We start from the raw sequence: 21451 nt of genomic DNA on the forward strand, positions 1-21451 counted from the left end.
AGCACTAAATGAATACTGAAAGAAACAAGTTTTAGATCTGGCTCTGCCACAAACCAATTAAGTCATTCAAATTCTAAGGACTCAAATGCAATACTAGTCCAATGGCAGAATGACGTACACACTACAATCCCAGTTTATACCTCACAATTATTAATATAGCCTCATTATAATACTCTCAGAGGCTTCTGTCAAACCTCTGGTCACATTTTTGCAAAGTAATCAATACACAACCTTGTTTTATGTGTGCTTCTGCTATTTAATGGCACCCTAATATACACTACTGATTGATTAACATGAACTCACAGCCAAGTACCCTGTCACTCATCCTTGAATGAAGCTTATCTAACAAATGATATTTTATCCTTAAGGCACATCACAGCCTTCTTGCAATTTCAACACGAGACAGTACTTCTGAACTAAGCCTAAAGGCCATTTTAAACAGCAAGATCATCAAAAAAAGGCACAATGGAGTTCCCATCGTGGCGCAGTGGTTAACAAATCCGACTAGGAACCATGAGGTTGCGGGTTCGGTCCCTGCCCTTGCTCAGTGGGTTAACGATCCGGCGTTGCCGTGAGCTGTGGTGTAGGTTGCAGATCCCGCGTTGCTGTGGCTCTGGCGTAGGCCAGTGGCTACAGCTCCGATTCGACCCCTAGCCTGGGAACCTCCATATGCCGCGGGAGCGGCCCAAAGAAATAGCAAAAAAACAAACAAAAAAAAAATGCAAGAAATGTGGAACTACAATTACTGTGAAAAGAACACTTGTTCATGGTATGAGCACTGAAACAAAAAGCGAGAGCTTCACCTTTTTGAATCTCAGGTGGGACAGGGTGAGTCAGCTGTCTCAAATTTTTGGCCACTCTGAGCATGTGTACAAATAACCATGAAAGCAATGGGAGCATTTGATGTTGGAATTAAAAATAAATTTTAGCAAGTAGGTACATATATAAATCAGAATCCATGAACAATGTGAATTAACTATAATTTTCCTTACCAATTTAAGTCCTGTAAAAAGATACTTGACTTCCTGATTGATAAAACAGCTAAGCTGAAGCTGATTTTCCTTTCCTTTAGTGACTTCTTCTTCTTCAGATTCTGTACATTTCATGCTTTGCAAAAGGAGATAAGGAATTTGCCAAAAGACAATCGACTTGTTATAGAAGGTTGAATAAATTATCCTAATGCTATTAAAATTAATAGCATCATTCACTGGTATTTAAACTATTTCGGGGAGTTCCCGTTGTGTTTCAACGGGTTCAGAGTCCAACCAATATCCATGAGGATGAGGATTTGATCCCTAGCCTCGTTCAGTGGGTAAAGGATCCAGTGTTGCCACAAACTGAGGTATAGGTAGCAAACAGTTCAGATCTGGTGTTGCTGTGGCTTTGGTGTAGGCCAGCTGCTGCAACTCCAATTCGATCCCTAGCCGAGGAACTTCCACGTGCTGCAGATGTGGCCCTAAAAAGAAAGAAAATAAATAAATAAAACAGTTGTCTCCCAGTAGAGATTCATTTCAACATACTTAATAATGCTCATTCACGGGAGTTCCTGTTGTGGCTCAACAGTAATGAACCCAACCGGTATCCATAAGGACGTGGGTTTGATCCCTGGCCCTGCTCAGTGGCTTAAGGATTTGGTGCTGCCGTGAGCTGTGGTGTAGGTCACAGACAAGGCTCCGATCCCCCACTGCTATGGCTGTGATACAAGCTGGCAGCTGCAGCTCTGATTTGACCCCTAACCTGGAACTTCCATATGCTGTAGGTGTGGCCCTAAAAAAAAATTAAAAAAAAAAAAATTCTCTGAGGCAAATTAATGAGATGCTCTACTAAGAACATCTTAGAAAAAAATAACGGATGTCCTTAAAGAGTACATTTAACCAAACTTCAAGATCGCTCCAATGGGTTTTTTTTTCCAAATTGCTAATTTCCTCGTTATTTTTTAGGCTTAAAACTTCTGAAGACTTTTCCTTCATATCCCACCTACCACTCCAAACAGTCAACAATGCTATTTATACCAACTGACTTCTAATAAGTTATGAGACAGTCTATACGAATCTTGGCTCATAAGGATACGTGGTTTCAAACTCAACTCCGAAGAACTGATCAATTAAACTTTTCTTTTTAGAAGGCGTCACTGCTGATGCAGATGAAGAATCTGTCTGCAAAAATTAAGATGAAATAAAAATTCAAATTTTACTTTACACAGACATTAATGTACATTTCCTGTTACACAATCCAGTTTAGTTATATATATTTAAGCGTTTTAAAATGTAATCCCCTCCTCCATTCAAAAAATATTAACAAAAAACTAGAGATGCTCAATAATCTCAACTGATCCAGTTTAGTAAATAATAAATTAAATTCAAGCATCAAATACAAGCTTTCAAATTCCAACTACAGATTCAGCATCTAATGTATTCCAGTACATGTCTATCTATTAAGATGAATTTATTTTAAGTCTTACAGTGAGAGTGAGATGGAGAATCAAAGTCTAATGAAAATCTATAATTGCAAATACATTTCAACTACCTCTTTAACAGTATCATCCTCTATGGCTTCCAATTTCTGTTGCAATACTCGCATCATCTGTATCCAACATTCATTAGCATCCTGTAATTTTAAAAAGTGACACAGTGTAATCTTGGCTGTTACAGTGTTTGGCCTATGAAATCTTTCCAAAATAATTACTGTTTCCATAGGGAAAAGGAAGAAATTTTTTTTTTAAAAAACATTAAGCTGAATTAGGAGTTCCCATCATGGCTCAGTGGTTAACAAATCTGACCAGCATCTATGAGGTCCTGCTCAGTGGGTTAAGGATCTGGCATTGCTGTGAACTGTGAGGTCACAGATGCAGCTCACACCCTGTGTTGCTGTGGCTGTGACATAGGCCACAGCTTCGATTTGAGCTGTAGCCTGGGAACCTCCATGTGCAACAGGTGTGGCCCTAAAAAGCAAAATACATATATATAAAGCCTAATTAAATACTACATGATCTTCAAAACATAGTTTTGAATGAAAGAATAGTTTATTCATTCATTCAAGAGATATTTAGTATATTATTCTAAACACTATTCTAGACAATTAGGAATGCACAGCAATCAACAAACTATAAAAGTCCTGGTGGGGGATATAAATAAACAGAATATAACATAAATTCAAGAGAGAGTTATGAGGGAAAAAAAGCAATATGGGAGCAGAAAGTGATTAGGGGAAGGGAAGTGTGCTATTCCAATAGGACTGTCAAGGAAAGCCTCTCCATGATGCCTCGGTATTTGAGCCAGGAAACCTGAACAAGGTAAGGAAGCAAGCCATGCCACCTATTTGAGAGACAAAGGAACAAGAGCAAAGATCCTACAGAGAGAGTCTACTTAGAAGGTTTAAAAAAAAAAAAATAGCAAGAGTGGAGTTCCTGTCGTGGTGCAGTGGAAACAAATCCGACTAGGAACCATGAGGATGTGGGTTCGATCCCTGGCCTCACTCAGTGGGTTAAGGATCCAGTGTTGCCATGAGCTGTAGTGTAAATTGAAGACATGGCTCAGATCTGGCGTTGCTGTGGCTGTGGTGTAGGCTGGTGGCTACAACTGTGATTGGACCCCTAGCCTGGGAACTTCCATATGCCTCGGGGGTGGCCCTAAAAAGCAAAAACAAAACAAATAGCAAGAAAGTCAGTGTATCTGGAGTGAACTGAGCAAGGGGAAGAGCAGCACACGATGAGCTCAGAGAGGTAGCCAGGTGCTAGACTGTTTAGGACTAAGACAGAAAATCACTAGGAGGTATTGAACAAAGGACCAACATTACCTTTACATTCTTTTTTTCTTTTTTTTGTCTTTTTAGGGCCACACCCTCAGCATGTGGAGGTTCCCAGGCTAGGGGTCCAATCAGAGCTGTAGCCACCAGCCTACACCACAGCCACAGCAAGGCCAGATCCGAGGCTCGTCTTCGACCTACACCATAGCTCACGGCGATGCCAGAATCTTAACCCACTGAGCGAGGCCAGGGATCAAACCTGCAACTTCATGGTTCCTAGTCGGATTTGTTTCTGCTGCACCATGACAGGAACTCCTATCTTTACATTCTTAAAAGGATTCTGGGGAGTTCTCCTGTGGCACAGCAGGTTAAGGATCCAGCATTGCCACTGCAGTAGCTCTGGTAACTGCCGTCTCAAGTTATATCCCTGGCCGAGGAACTTCCACTTGTTGCAGGTGTGGCTTCCCCCACCTCCACACTCTTCCCCAACCCCCCAAAAAAGGGGGATTCTGGGAGCTTTGTGGAGAAACACCACAGAGAGCAGCAGAGAGATGATCAGTTAACAGACTACTGCAGCACTCCCAGCAAGAGATAACCATGGTGTGAACTAGAAAGGACTGATATTTGTATTTCCAAATATCCCAATAAGTATATTGGGATATTCCCTATCCTGGGAAGTGCAGGAAACCCAAGTTTTACATTTACAAAATGAAAACCGTGGGACTTTGTCCTGATTACCTGTTGAAGATACTGTCCTTGTTCGCCCTTTTCTGCAAACTGTGGAAAAGCCATGTGCAAAAACTGCAGTAGGATAATAGGTGGAATACTAGAAGAAGTTTTATCCATGGAATCAAACAAATCTCTAAGGGCTTAAAAAGAAAGCAAATATTGCCTTAGTAAAGCAGTGACATATTCAATACATGCTACTGTAAATTCTCAGTTAAAACAAAAAAACTGCTTATTACCTATTTTAAGTATTATCTATTCCTTTTGCAATTGCTGGATTCCCAATAAGGAAAAAAATTGTTTTTAAATCTTAAAGAACTCAGCAGAAGACATCATAATGCAATCACTAGCTATAAACAAAGTCTGGGCCCTCCCTATGTCTCTCTCCTTGACAGCCTGTGTTTTCCAAAAAAAAAAACCAGGGTATATTCATTCAGTACTGAGAACACATAAGCTCTGTCTAGGACTCAAACAGGCAGAATGTTACAGTCCTGCCATTATCAGGACATCAGGTCACCACTGCCAATACTCCTCCCTTTAAACCAACACTTGGTTCTCAGATACTGAACTTATGAATACCAAAATCTGGAGGATATTTAAATAAATGTTTAAAGCTTTAAATATATTTATTGATTCTAATGAACAATAAGCTAAAAACCAAAACTAACTTGCCTTCTTCAAAGTCTTTCCTCTACTTATTCTCTCTTACCGTCATAAATCCCATGGTCATGGACTCAGCCCTGTTCTTGAATACTTTTCCTCTACTGACTTTCTAGCTATTACACCTCGCCCTTACCTAACGTACTGCAAAACTCTAATCGAGCTTATCTTGTATTGTTTTGTTAACTAAAATGTGAAATGTTTTCATTAGTATACAGACTGCAGCACAGTAAACACTACATACAGCACCTCAGCAAAAAGTACTCTGTGAAGAAAAATATTTTAGGGAGTTCCCGTCGTGGCACAGTGGTTAACGAATCCGACTAAGAACCATGAAGTTGCGGGTTCGATCCCTGGCCTTGCTCAGTGGGTTGGGGATCCGGCGTTGCCGTGAGCTGTGATGTAGGTCAAAGATGCAGCTCAGATCCTGCGTTGCTGTGGCTCTGGCGTAGGCCGGTGGCTACAGCTCCAATTCGACCCCTAGCCTAGGAATCTCCATATGCCGCAGGAACAGCCCCAAAAAAGGCAAAAAGACAAAATATATATATATATATATATATATATATATATATATATATATTTTTTTTTTTGGAGGGAGGGCTGAAATAAGGCATCACTACCAAGCTAATTATTTTTAAAATGAAAAAGCCTAAATTGTAGTAATACTTTAAAGTATACATTACTCAAAAAAGAGGAGAAACATCCAGATGATTTATATTTAATACATACCATGAACAGAGCATCTCAAATATTTCATTTGTTTGAAAGAAAAAGGTCAAAAGACACTCTACGTTAAGAGACTAAGGAGACATGGCAAAACAACTAAATGTGGGGTTCCCCTCTTGACTCAGCAGTAATGACTCTGACTAGTATCCATGAGGAAACGGGTTCAATCCCTGGCCTTCTTCAGTGGGTTAACGGCCTGGTGTTGCCATGAGCTGTGGTATAGGTCAGAGACGTGGCTCAGATCCCGTGTCACTGTGGGTATGGCAGAGGCCAGCAGCTATAGCTCTCAACCCTTAGCTTGGGACTTCCATATCCCAAGTGGGTAAGGCCCTAAAGGAGCCCTTGCCAAAAAAAAAAAAAAAAACAAAAACAAAAAACTAAATGCCTGATCCTAAACTGGCTCCTGAAGCAAAAAGTAAAACAACTTTACAATGGGCAATACTGGGCTAATTAGCAAAATTTAATAGTCTTTATTTTAGAATACTATAGTGTTAAACTCCAAGATTTTGAAAAATAACTGTTATGTGGTTATGAATGTCCTTATTCTTAGGAAATTTATACTGAAGTATTTAGGAACAAAAGACATGATGTCTGCTACCTACTCTCAAATGGCTCAGAAAAAAAGAACATGCATTATAGAGAATGATGAACCAGGTAAGACAAGAAGTAACTAGTGAATTATTGCAACTTTTCTGTGAATTTAAATTTATTTCAAAATATAAAAGTTTAGTAGCAGTTCCCATCATGGCTCAGCAGGAACCAATCTATGAGGACACAGGCAGATTCAATCCCTGGCCTCACTCAGTGGATTAACCATCCAGCATTGCCATGAGCTGTGGTGTAGGTCACAGACGCGGCTTGGTTCTGGCGTTGCTGTGGCTATGGTATAGGCCAGTGGCTACAGCGCCGATTTGACCCCTAGCATGGGAACCTCCATATGCTGCAGCTCTAAAATTAAAAATAAAAATGTGGAAATCATCCAAATGTCAATCAGTGATGAAAGGATATAGGAAATATAATATATCCAATACAAAAGAATTTTATCCAGCAATAAAAAGGAATGAAGTACTGACACATGTTACAGTGTGGCTAAGCCAAAGCACTCAAAGTGAAAGAAGCCAGTCAAAAAAGACAACATACTGTACAAGTCTATTGATATCAAAAGCCCAAAATAGGCAAATCTATAGACTAACAGATTAATGTTTGCACAGGGCTGGGAATGGTGAGGGGAAATGGAGACTGCTGAATGTTACCGTGTTTATTTTCCAGTGCTGAAAATACTCTAAAATTGATTGTGGTGATGATCACAAAACTCTGTGAGTACACTAAAAAATAATGAGTTGTATAATTTAAATGGGTGAATTGTATGGCATGTGAATTCTCTCAACAAAGCTTTTACCTTCTTCCCCCACCCTCCAGAAAAGGCATGGCTGTTGAAAACCCTATGAACCCAGCCCAATGAATTAAAAGAGTACTTTTATTTGTAAAACTGTACAAAATAGGGCAGCAGAAGAATACACTGCTTCATGTACTGAAGAAATGAGTTACTTCTATCCTTCCTATTTCTCCTCGTATCAATACCCACTAATCCAAAAATTGTTTTCAAAATGACAGATATCTAATAAAGTAAGTCCCAAGTTGTTTAACGTAAGTACTCCAGTGTTAATGAGGTGAAACAAATTGTGAGTGAAAAAAACATTCACTGAATACCACACTCCCTCTTGAAGAATGGTATATTTAAGATACTGACCTGCAGTAATATACTGTGCTGAAGCCATCTCCCCTGAAGCTCTCAAGGCACCTGCATACCTAGGAATATTAAGGCAGAATTAAAATGATTCAATTCATTCTGAAACTCAAATGGGAACAATCTAAGTTAAAAGGACTTATTATGACACCCTCAACTGCAAGTTTCTCCAAGTTGTTCCTACCATTTTTTCTTCTTCTCTTCTGGTCTTCTTCCTTTAAGAATTATATGAGAAAAAAGGAGTGCTAAGAAAACAATAGAATTTAGATGAATGAAGTCTACTTTAAATTCTTTCCCCTGGTCTAACTCACCTAAAACATTTTCTGAAAACAGTATAAAACAAAAAAAGGGAGCTCCCGTAGTGGCGCAATGGTTAATGAATCCGACTAGGAACCATGAGGTTGCGGTTCGATCCCTAGCCTTGCTCAGTGGGTGAAGGATCCAGCGTTGCCGTGAGCTGTGATGTGGGTCACAGATGCGGCTCGGATCCCGAGTTGTGTGGCTGTGGCGTAGGCCAGTGGCTACAGCTCCGATTAGACCCCTAGCCTGGGACCTCCATATGCTGCAGGAAGCCGTCCTAGAAAAGGCAAAAAGACAAAAGAAGAAAAAAAAAAAAGAAAAGTACATATTTACTGTCAATTATTACAAAGAAAATTAAAATATAATTTCATAAAGAAAAAACGTTAGATCAAAAACAATACCTCAAAACTAATAAACATACATTCAGCTTAACTTCCTCTATAATACTAAGTCCCTTAAATTTCAAGTCCATTCTTTCGTCTGTACAATGAGAAGTTTCTGTTAAATGGTTTCTAAATTTACTCTTATGGTTCTCAGTTAATTTACAGTAGTACTGGTGACCCAAAGGAAATATTCAAAGCACTATACTTAATGTTTTATGACAAAAGATCAGAAATTAGCATTCAGATAATACCAAACACTGGGTGATTGGAAAGATGCCACAAAACTAATATAAGGTTAGTAGCTGCCTGGGAAGCTGGGCAGTGGGAAGGGAAGGCATTGGTCAGTTAAAGATACCACATACCTTTCTGGGATGATCAAAATGTTCTATTAATTTGATTGAGAAATGAGTTACAAAGAATTTGCATGTGTCAAAACTGATCACACCAGGGAGTTCCCGCTGTGGCTCAGCAGTAACAATGAGGATGCAGGTTTGATCCCTGACCTCATTTAGTAGGTTAAGGATCCAGCATTGCCGTAAGCTGTGGTGTAGGTTACAGACATGGCTTGGATCTGGCTTTGCTGTGGCTGTGGTGTAGGCCAGCAGCTGTAGCTCTGATTCAGCCCCTAGCCTGGGAACTTCCATATACCACAGGTACGGCCCATAAAGGACAAAACAAAATGATCACACCAAGCAATTAAAATGCATGCATTTCATTGGATGTAAATTATTAATTAAAAAAATATAAACTCTAGTCTTTATGTAAGTGAACAAAAGAGGTCACAGAAAACATATGTTAAATTATATTCAATTGAGGAGTTCTATTTCTTTTCTTCATTTGTTTATCTTTGGAAACTAAATATTCTTAATTTTAAATACACAGTAATTCATAATACTGTCTAAATTAGATACGTTAATTTAAAAAATAAAAAATCATAGAGTTCCTGTCGTGGCACAGCAGAAACGAATCTGACTAGGAACCATGAGGTTGCGGGTTAGATCCCTGGCCTTGCTCAGTGGGTTGAGGATCCGGTGTTGCCATGAGCTGTGGTCACAGACGTGGTTCCAACCTGGCACTGCTGTGGCTGTGGTGTAAGCCAGCAGGCTGTAGCTCCGATTAGACTCCTAGCCTGAGACCTTCATATGCTACAAGTGCAGCCCTAAAAAACAAACAAACAAATAAATAAATAAAGTAGAAATCATAAGTCTTCCTGTCAGAAAGCTTAGCAACTTTTTAAAGGGCACTTTTGAAATTAAGATCAATTATGCAAGGAGTTCTCACTGTGGCTCAGCGGTAATGAACCTGACTAGTATCCATGAGTATGTGGGTCCCATCCTGGCCTCACTCAGTGAGTTAGGGATCTGGCATTGCTGTGAGCTATGGCACAGGCTGGCAGCTATAGCTCTAATTCAACTCCTAGCCAGGGAACTTTTTTTTTGTCTTTTGTCTTTTTTAGGGCTGCACCAGAGGCATATGGAGGTGCCCAGGATAGGGGTCAAATTGGAGTGGTAGCTACTGGCCTACACCACAGCCACAGCAACAGAGGATCCAAGCCCAGTCTTCGACCTACTCCACAGTTCACAGCAACACCAGATCCTTAACCCAATGAGCAAGGCCAGGGACTAAACCTGCATCCTCATGGATGCTAGCCAGAGTTGTTTCCTCTGAGCCATAATGGGAACTCCTAGCCTGGAAACTTTCATATGCCACAAGTGTGGCCCTAAAAAGACAAAAAGCAAAAAAATGTTTTCAAATTTAAAAATTTTTTTTAAAATCAATTACTTATAAAGTAGATGCATCCCATGTCATCATTGTAGTATGTAATTACAAACTGCCACTATTACAGAATTTCTATCTAGTTACAGAGTAACATAACTATTTCTACACTTATGGCAAAAGATGCATTAATGAATTACCAGTCTTTTTTTAAATATGAAGATTAAGGGATTAAGAAGGCAGAGTAAAAGGACTGGAGAGCTCACCTTCTCCCATGGAAACAACAAAATTACAACCAACTGCTAAATATCCTTCAACAAAACAGACTGGAAACTACCAAAAAAGATACCCTACACCAAAAGACAAACAGGAGGCTACAATGAGATGGTAGGAGGGAAAATTACATGATACAAGCAACCCCATAACCAGCAAGTGGGCAACCCAAAGGCTGGAAAGGCTCACCCACAGGAGCGAGAGTTTCGAGCCCCACATCATGGGTTCTAGCATGGGAGGAGGAGCCCCCAGAACATTTGGTGTTGAGGGCTGGCAAGGCTTGTGCCCAGGAGCTCCTCGGGACTGGGGGGAAACAGAAACTGCACTCTTGAAAGGCACTCACAGGCTTTCACGTGTACTGGATTCCAGGGCAAAGCAGAGACTCTGTAAGAAGCTGGGCTGGACCTAACTATCGATCTTGGAGGATCTCCTGGGAAAACGGGGGGCAACTGTGGCTCATTGTGGGGGAAGGACATTGGAGGCAAAGGTCTCGGGAATAATCATGAGTGTGAACTCCCCTACAGGTGGCCGTTTGGAAAAATCTGGTCCCATCCATCAGGACTGAGACACCCCAGGCTAAACAACAAACCTGGTGGGAACACGGGCCCACCCATCAGCAAACAGGCTGCCTAAAGACCCCCCAATGCAGGCACAGAGCCCCCTCTAATTTCACCCAGTAACAAAGCCCCACCGTCGTAAGAATCAGCTCCACCTACCGGTGGGCCTACAGCAAGCCCCCATTCCAACTTCAGCCACAAGGGGGGCAGAAATCAGAATCAAGAGAGGTTGTAGGGGAAGGGATGGATTGGGGGTTTGGGAGAGAAAAGTTCTAAAATTAGGTTGTGATGATGGCTGTACAACTAAAAATACAATAAAATGTACTGAATTTAAAGTAAATAGGAAGATCATAGATAATTGAATATCATGCCCCTCAAAACTCTCCTTTTTTTTTTTTTGCTTTTAGAGCCATACCAATGGCATATGGAAGTTCCCAGGCTAGGGGTCGAACTGGAGCTAAAGCTGCTGGCCTACGCCAAAGCAATGCAGGATCCTCCGAGCCGCATCTGCGACCTATACCACAGCTCAAAGCAACGCCAAATCCTTAACCCACTAAGTGAGGCCAGAGATCGATCCCACATCCTCATGGATCCTAGTCAGTCTCATTAGCCGCTGAGCCACAAAGGGAACTCCAAAACTTTCAATATTATACCAAGACAACATATAATTCCTAATTAAGATAAAACCAACCAATAAGCCAAATAACACTCATAATTAACCTTACAAAGAAAAAGTATTAGAAAAGACAAGGAAATGACAGGAGTACTGAGAGGTTTAACAAATAAAAATATTGAGAGGTTTAACAGACAAAAGAACCAATAGAGTACCTTTCCCAATAACCTACAAGAGGACATTTTTTTCTATCTGTGAAATATTCATAACAATAACAGATCAGATCAGCCCAAAAATCCATCAACAGAAAAATGAAGAATTATTTGGTATACATGCATACAATAGTGGACTCTCTACAACATGCACATGAATAAACTACAACAACATGCACACAACATGGAAAAGTCAAATGTAATGAGCCAAGCTCAAATGAACACAATCTGTATGTTTCTGTCCATGAAGAGTTCAAAATAGGCAAAATTAGTCTATGAAATTAGAAATCAGGTAAGTATAAAAACTTTGAAAATAAGGGTGGGGGCACTGAATTAGACGGGATGCAGGAGGAAATTTTTGGAGTGCTACTAGGGTCCTGTTGATCCATGATGGTTATAGGTCCCCCTGGGATAATTCAATAATACATATTTCTATATAGTTCAATAATTAAAAAACAAATTTAGGGCCAAAAGAAAAATGTAAGATTGGGGAGTTCCCATTGCAGCTCAGCAGCAACGAACCTAACTAGTATCCATAAGGATACAAGTTCGATCCTTGGCCTCACTCAGTGGGTTAAAAATCTGGTGCTGCTACAAGCTGTGGTGTAGGTCACAGATGTGGCTCTAATGCCACATTGCTGTGGCTGTGGCATAGGTCAGTAGCTACGGCTCTGATTCAACCCCTAGCCTGGGAATTTCCATATGCTGGGTGCCTTAAAAAGACCAAAAAAAAAAAAAAATTCAGAAGTGACTGCTAATGAAATTATGCTAATGACTGCTAAAATCAGACTGTAGTGGTAATTGCACAACCTTGTGAAAATAATAAAAACCACTAATTGAACACATTAAAACGGTGAATTGTACAAAAATGAATTATATTTCAATAAAGCTGCTAAAAATATATACATACGTGTGTAAAATAACACTACTCATCCCAATATGAACTTTCCTTACCCAAAGAAGATGTAAACAATTTCTCCGTCTTACCTTTTAAGGGCATCTTTGAGTTCAGGCACAGAACGAATACACTGAACTGTAGCATTCATGTAACAAGTGTTACCAAGGTTTGTCAATCCACATGGTAATTCCATCTGATAAGGAGAGGATTAAATCATTTTATACACAACACAGCATATATAAATCACTAAACACTTTAAAGCAAGTACAACTTCATCAGCTCATACCATTTTATACTCTACTTTAACCCTAAAGTAACAATGTTTTATTTTCCCAACAGAAATTTTTACTTGCATAATGCTGATAATCATTTTGTGTTTTAATTCTCTTCTTGAAAACAAGAGAACCATCAGTCCTGCCTCCTTTGCAGGCTTATCATTGGAAAGAGGTAACAAAATATATACAGAAACACTTCAAAAAAAATGAATTTGATACTTTATAAATGCTGGGTAGTAATAACAACATTTGACAAGTACATGCTAGCCAATTTCTAAAACAATAATGCATTTAAATTAAGGATAAATTGTATGTATTTTCCTCATAGAATGTTTTAAGAATTTAAACATCCCAGCATTTAAGCTACTTAACCTTTATGACCCTGTTTTCCCATAAAATAGTAAGCACTTAAATAGTGCTACCTGCCAGACACATATTATTACAGATATTGACTGACTTTATAATGAATTACCTGATTAGAAAATGACTCCTTGAGCCAATTTCAAAAATAAAATTTTCACTGCTAATAACATACACCTTGAGACAGATTAAATCTTCAAACATACAGATGCTACTTCTGAAAGGCAGCTTACTAACAGCACTTTTTTAAAGTAGTAATTAAATAAAGAAATGTGGTATGTCTTACAGCAGATGCCAGCTGTTCTTCTGTCATGTCTTCTACGAAGACAGTTTTAGCTGAGGGTTCCTCAGGAAGCGCATCTGCTGACCCCATCATTAGTAAAGTCATTCCCTGTTTAACAAAAATTAATTTCATGAAAATGCTCAAAGTTGACCATGTTTACCTAAATAGACATTTCTCCAGAGAAGACATATGGATGGCCACTAGGCACAGGAAAAGATACTCAACATCACTAATTATTAGAAAAACAAGAATCAAACTACAATGAAGTACCACCTCACACCAGTCAGAATGGTCATCATTACAAAAACACAAATGCTGAAGAGGGTGTGAAGAAAAGCATAACTTCCTTCACTGATGGTGGGAAGGTAAACTGGTACAACCACTATGGAAAACAGTACGGCAGTTCCTCATAAACTAAAAACAGAACTACCACATGATCCAGCAATCCCACTTCCGTGCATATATAAAAACAAAACTTTGTTCTGTGCACCACTGTGTTCACTGCAGCACTATTCAAATAGCCAAGACATGGAAACAACTAAATGTCCATCAACAGATGAATGGATTAAGAAGGTGTGGTACATATATACAAAGGACTACTACTCATCCATAAAAAAGAATGAAATAATGTCACCTGCAGCGATATGGATACAACCAGAGATTATCATACTAAGTGAAGTTAAGTCAAAAGAGTAAGACAAATACCATATGATATCACTTCATGTGGAATCTAAAATATGGCACAATGAACCTATACACAAAACAGAACAGCTATGGAAAGGGAGAGCAGACTTGGGTTGCCAGCTGGGAGGAAGGAGGAAATGGGATGGACTAGCTTTGGGGTTAGCAGATTCAAACTATTACATACAGGATAGGTAGACAATGAGCCTTTCTGTATAGCACAAGAAACTACATCCAATCTCCTGGGAGAGACCATAATAGAAAATAATATATATATAAAAAAAGAATGTACGTACATGTATGACAGAGTCACTTTGCTGTGACTGGCACAACAGAAATTGGCACAATATTGTAAATCAACTATAATTAAAAATTTTTTTTTTGGAGTTTCCATTGTGGCTCAGCGGAAACAATTTGACTAGCATTTATGAGGATGCAGGTTCAATCCCTGGCCTCACTCAGTAGGGGATCCAGCATTGCCATGAGCTGTGGTATAGGTCACAGAGGTGGCTCAGATCCCACATTGCTGTGGCTGTGGTGTAGGCCAGCCGCTAGAGCTCAGATTCGACCCTAGCCTGGGAACCTCCATATGCTCCGGATGCAGCCCTAAAAAGACAAAAAACTGAAAATTCTTCTAAAAAGTTGACCATGTTTATGTCCAATAAAAAATTCCAGAAACAGTGAAAACACATACTGCATGCTCCTATTAGCCAGAAAAGTTAAATCTAAAGACACAAAGTAGACTAGTGGTTGCTAGGACTGAAGTGGGGAATAGGAGTGTCTTTAAATAGGAACACATTTCCTTCTGGGGTGATAAAAACATTCCAAAATTAGGAGCTCCAGTCGTGGCTCAGTGGTTAACGAATCCGACTAAGAATTCGGGTCCGGAGTTCCCGTCGTGGCGCAGTGGTTAACGAATCCAACTAGGAACCATGAGGTTGCGGGTTCGGTCCCTGCCCTTGCTCAGTGGGTTAACGATCCGGCGTTGCCGTGAGCTGTGGTGTAGGTTGCAGACGCGGCTCGCATCCCGCATTGCTGTGGCTCTGGCGTAGGCCGGTGGCTGCAGCTCCAATTCGACCCCTAGCCTGGGAACCTCCATATGCCGCGGGTGCGGCCCAAGAAATAGCAACAACAACAACAACAAAAAAGACCAAAAAAAAGAATTCGGGTCCGATCCCCGGCCTTGCTCAGTGGGTTAAGGATCTGGCGCTGCTATGAGCTGTGGTATAGGTCGTTGCTGTGGCTGCGGCGTAGGCCGGTAGCTACAGCTCCAAATGGACCCCTAGCCTGGGAATCTCCATATGCCGAAGAAGCGGCCCTAGAAAAGGCCAAAAAAAAAAAAGACCAAAAAAAAAATTTTGCAAAATTAGACTGTGGTGAAGGTTACACAACTCTGTAAATACACTAAAAATCACTGAACTGTTCAAAAAAAATTTTTTAAAGTACTGGAGTGGCTGCTTCAGATCAGAGATCACCTGCTTATCTACAAAGGGGCATGAGGAACCTTTTTACAGTGGCAGAACTTCTAAATATCTTTTTTGATTGTTGTTGTTTTGTTTTTTTGGCCACACCGGCAGCAAGTGGAAGTTCCCAGGCAAGGGACTGAACCTGAACCACAGCAATAACAACACCAGATTCCTTAAGCCACCAGTTCTAACTCACAGAACTTCTATATCTGATTGTGGTGATGGCTACATTACTGTATAAAGTTAACCAAACTCTTACACTAAAGTAGGTGAATTTTACTCTGTATATATTAAACTTCAATAAAGCTAAGGAAAAAAAACATTGTTACAAAGAAAGCTGAGAGGAAGTTCCCATTTTTGCTCAGCAGTAACGATCCAGACTAGTAACCATGAGGATGCAGGTTTGAATGCTGGCCTTGCTCAGTGGGTTGGGATGCGGTGTTGTCGTGAGCTGTGGCAGACGTGGCTCGGATCTGGCATTGCTGTGGCTGTGGCATAGGCCAGCAGCTGCAGCTCAATTCAACTGCTAGCCCTAGGAACTTTCATACGCCACTGGCGCAGCTCTTAAAAAAAAAAAGATTCTTTCTATGAATGTACATTGTATAACTGTAAAAATTATTTACAATTAAGTAGAAATATTCTGAAAGCACTGAAATCTCCATTATTGGAAAAACATCAACCAAACATATACATTATTTCAAAATAGTCAATTTTATAATTCTACACATCACTAACCTAAGGGAATATTCTATATATATGTAACATTCCATACAAGAACAATGAAGATACTGTCATCCTGAAACTTAAACATTTTGAAAAATATCTTAATGGAAATTTCCACTGTGGTACAGTGAAAACAAATTTGACTAGTTTCCACAAGCATGCGGATTTGATCCTTGGCCTCACTCAGTGGGTTGGGGATCCAGGGTTGCTGTGAGCTGCAGTGTAGGTCGAAGACGGCTGCTTGCGTATCACATTGCTCTGGCTGTGGCGTAGGCCGCAGCTGGAGGTCTGAGCTCCGATTCGAACCCCTAGCCTGGGAACCTCCACTATACCACAGGAACAGCCCTAGAAAAGGCAAAAGAACAAAAAAAAAAAAACTAGATGAAGATTAAAATTAGGAAATTAATGAGGTCAACAATGTCATAGTCTTATGCATGCCTATGCTGAAACCAACAATCTTCATCCTACCCCCTATTGTTTTACTTCACACTTACTATAAGATAACAGCAACAAGCAGTATTAAGCTGTCACTAAAGATTCTTTTTTCAAAGACAACTGTCTCAGGAAAACCAAATATTTGAAGAATATACTACAAAAGCCAGTCAGAAAATTCAACAGAGGAGGAGTTCTCGCTGGGTTAAAGATCCGGCATTGTCTCTGTGGTGGCATGGGTTTGATCCCCAGCCTGGTCGTGTGTTAAGGATCCAGCAGCATTGCCAGCCATGGCATAGGTCAAGGCTGCAGCTCAGATTCCTCCTCTGGCCAGGAAGTTACATAATATTGAGGTTGTAGCCATAAATAAATAAGTAGAGACATAAATTAAACTCAGAGAATCTTCTCTGATCTTTGGAGAAGAGGGGGAAAAAAGCCATTGAAACTCAAAGAGAAAAAAATCACTTTTAGTCAATGCGGGGGGCAGCACTACTGTCTAGAGTTAAAGGATTAGTAAGAGTATACTATGCCAATCAATCCAACATTTAAACTAATTCTTTTTTTTTTTGTCTTTTTTTTTTGCCATTTCTTGGGCCGCTCCCACGGCATATGGAGGTTCCCAGGCTAGGGGTCTAATTGGAGCTGTAGCCGCCAGCCTACGCCAGAGCCACAGCAACACTGGATCCGAGCCACGTCTGTGACCTACACCACAACTCACGGCAACGCCGAATCGTTAACCCACTGAGCAAGGGCAGGGACAGAACCCGCAACCTCATGGTTCCTAGTCGGATTCGCCAACCACTGTGCCACGATGGGAACTCCTAAACTAATTCTTTTACACAAATTACCAAAACTGATATAAAAGGAAACAAAATATCTGAACAGTCCCACAAATATTAAGGACACTAATTTTTTTTTTTTGCACTTTAGAGCTGCACCCACAGCACATGGAAGCTCCCAGGCTAGGGGTCAAATCGGAGCTACAGCTCCCAGCCTACACCACAGCCACAGTAACGAGAGATCAAGCCGTGTCTGCAACCTACACCACAGCTCATGGCAACACTGGATCCTTAACCCAATGAGCAAGGCCAGGGATTGAACCCACAACCTCAAGGTTCCTAGGTGGATTCGTTTCCACTGCGCCACAACAGCAACTCCCTAAATTCTTAATTAAAAGTCTTCCAACAAAGAAAGTTGCAAGCCCAGAGGACTTCAATGGAGAATTCTATGAAACACTAAAATATATGTATATAAATATAAACTCTTTCACAAAGGAGAGGAGGAATGGATGCTTCATAACTCATTTTATAAGGCATCAACATTATACTGATAGCAAAAATCAGACAGAAACTTCAGGAAAACTACAAACCACTATCTCTCATGAAAAGAGATACAAAAATCCTCAACAATATACTACCAATAGAATCCAAAATTATATTAAAAGGAAAATACACAAATCCCCCTGTGGTGGACCAAGTTAAGGATCTGCCATTGACACTGCAGCGGCCCAGGTCATTGCTATGGCAAGGGTTTGATCCCCGGCCCAGGAACTTCCACATGCCATGGGCTGGGCCAAAACAAAAGGGAAAATATCTAATGGACCAAGTGGGTTTACCTAAGAATGTAACACTGGTATACTATTCAAAAAAGGCAGTGCAGGTTACTACATTAAGAGATTAAAGGATTTAAAAAATGATCATTTGAATATACATAGAAAAAGTATTTGACAAAACTCCCATTATGATAACTCTCAGCAAACTAGAAAAAGAAGAGAGCTCTTCTCAACCTGATGAATGTCTGTAAAAAGCCTATAAGACATCTGTAAAAAAGTGACCAAAATTATACAATGGGCAAAACCATCCCATATATATATACTGTAGGCTCAAAAAAGAGAAAAAAGAGAAAAAATATCTAAAGAAGTCCAAAGAAGTAAAAAATAAAAATATCTAAAGAAGTAATTAAAGATTTTCTAAATTTAATAAAAACTGTAAACCCACAGACCCAAGAAGTTCAAGCAGAATAACATAAAGGAGTTTCCTTGAGGTGCAGCAGGTTAAGGTTCCAACATTGTCAATGCAGCAGCTTGGGGTCACAGCTGTGGAGAGGCGTGGTTTCAATCCCTAGCCTGGGAACCTCCATATACTGCAGGTGTGGCCCTAAAAAAAAAAATAATAATAATAAAAATAAAGGTTCCAATTACAAGGTAGAGAGTCTAAGACTGGATAAAAAGGCAAGACCCAAGTAGATGCTGTCTTTTAAAACAAATCTATTTTCTTTTTATTTTTTTTCTTTTTACAGCCACACATGCAGCATATGAAAGCTCCCAGGCTAGCAGTAGAATCAGAGCTGCAGCTACCAGCCTATGCCACAGCCACAGCAACACTGGATCCAAGAGGCATCTGCGACCTATGCCACCACTCACAGTAACGCTGTATCTTTAACCCACTGGGCAAAGCCAGAGATCAAACCCGCATCCTCACAGACAGTACGTCGGGTTCCTAAACTGCTGAGTCACATGGGAACTCCAAAAAAATTTATTTTAAATATAAAGCCACAGATGAATTAAAAGCAAAAGAATGGGAAAATACATGAAATGCCAACAATAATTAAAAAGAAAGATGGAGGGAGTTCCTGTTGTAGTGCAGTGGAAAGGAATCCGACCAGTATCCATGAGGATATAGGTTTGATCCCTGGCCTCGTTCAGTGGGTTAAGGATCCAGTGTTGCCATGAGCTGTGGTGCAGGTTGCAGATGCGGCTCGCATCTGGTGTTGCTGTGGCTGTGGCATAGGCTGGCGGCTATAGCTCCCATTAGACCCCTAGCCTGGGAACCTCCATATGCCTCGGGTGCAGCCCTAAAAGCAAAGAAAAAAAAAAAAAAAAAGGAGTGCCTTTATTAAAGCCAGACAAAAGTAAATCTCAGAGCAAAGACTATTACAAAGGATAAAGAGGAGCAGTTCACAGTGATGAAAGGTCAATTCATCAAGATATAACAATCCTATATATGTATGCACCTAATAACAGAATTTCAAAATACATGAAGCAAAGCCTCCCCCAAAAAAGCCAAAAAAACCCCACAAGCATACACCTTAAATAGCACAAAAAGAAGCAATTTAAACCCAAAATAGAAAAAATACTTTAAAGAGCAGTATCAACAAAATAGAATATGGGCAATATATAAAATCAACAGTCAAAAACTGAACAGGTATCTGAAAAATCCTTACATAACACTGACCAAAAAAATACATATTTTTAAATTAGTATCAGGAACAAAAGAGGAACATCAATAAATAACATATTCAAAAGGATAACTAATGCTTATTTTGAATATTATGAACAACTTTATGCCAATGTATTCAACATATTAAAAATAAGCAAATTTGGGAGTTCCTGCTGTGGCTCAGCAGAAAAGAACATGACCAGTATCCATGAGGACGCATGAGGATGCAGGTTCAATCCCTGGCCTCACTCAGTTGGTTAAGGATCCGACATGGCCATGAGCTGTGGTATAGGTCATAGACGTGGCTCAGATCTGGTGTTGCTGTGGCTACGATGTAGGCCGGCAGCTACAGCCTCCATTCGACCTCTAGCGTGGGAACTTCCATATGCCGAGGGTGGCCCTAAAAGACGAAAAAATAAATAAATAATAAAATAAAATGAGAAAATTAAAGCCAGCAATAAATAAAAGATATTATTATTTCAAGTTTAATGGGTTTGCCCCAAGATGAGGTTCTTAAAGTATTGTCTGTAAACCTTTATGTGTCTCTTAAATTCTTTCACAGAACCAGCAGGGTCAAAACTATTTTAAAAATGATACCAAGATGTCACTCCCCCCCTTTTTTAAACTATATTCACATCTGCACTGATGGTGGTAAATTGATAGCAGCTAAAACTTTCAAGAGTAACATCAAAATGAACTGGTAAAAATAATCAACTTTATCAGATCTCAAACTCAGAATACTTTTTTTTTTGTCTTTTTGCTGTTTCTTGGGCCGCTCTCATGGCATATGGAGGTTCCCAGGCTAGGAGTTGAATCGGAGCTGTAGCCCCCGGCATACACCAGAGCCACAGCAACTCGGGATCCGAGCCACGTCTGCAACCTACACCACAGCTCACGGCAACGCCGGATCGTTAACCCACTGAGCAAGGGCAGGGATCTAACCCGCAACCTCATGGTTCCTAGTCGGATTTGTTAACCACTGCGCCACGACGGGAACTCCTACATTTCTTTTTTGATATTCTGAACTATAGAACGGGAAGTACAATAAAAAATTTCCTTCTCCTGGGGGTTTCCATTGTGGCTTGGTGGGTTAAGAACCCAACTAGTATCCATAAGGATGCAGGTTCAACCCCTGGCCTTCTCAGTGGGTTAAGGATCTAGCCATGAGCTGCAGCATAGGTCACAGATGTGGCTCAGATCTGTGTTGCTGTGGCTATGTTGTAGGCTGGCAGCTGCAGCTCAGATTCAACCTCTAGCCTGGGAACTTCCATATGCCACAGGTGTGGCTCTTAAAAAAAAAAAAAAAAAAAAAGCAACAAGAAAAAACTTCCTTCTCCTGGGAACCAAGATGTCCTTCAGCAGGCAAACAAATAAAACTATGGTACAACCAGACAATGGAATATTGCTGAGCACTACAAAGAACTAAGTTATCAAGCCATGAAAAGACTTGGAAACTTA

At 40.2% G+C, this 21451-nt stretch overlaps 1 protein-coding gene across 1 annotated transcript in view; it reads right to left on the minus strand.

Moving 5' to 3' along the window:
* The window catches only part of USP14 (ubiquitin specific peptidase 14), a 49445-nt gene that overhangs the window by 16021 nt on the left and 11973 nt on the right, over nt 1-21451 (minus strand). The window contains 7 exon segments of the mRNA XM_047793874.1: nt 993-1107; nt 2071-2156; nt 2527-2607; nt 4483-4613; nt 7607-7665; nt 12645-12748; nt 13477-13581. Of these exon segments, the coding sequence (XP_047649830.1) occupies nt 993-1107; nt 2071-2156; nt 2527-2607; nt 4483-4613; nt 7607-7665; nt 12645-12748; nt 13477-13581 (681 nt within the window).

This window comes from Phacochoerus africanus, chromosome 8 (genome assembly GCF_016906955.1).
Source record: "Phacochoerus africanus isolate WHEZ1 chromosome 8, ROS_Pafr_v1, whole genome shotgun sequence".
In the NCBI taxonomy this organism is placed as follows: Eukaryota; Metazoa; Chordata; class Mammalia; order Artiodactyla; family Suidae; genus Phacochoerus; species Phacochoerus africanus.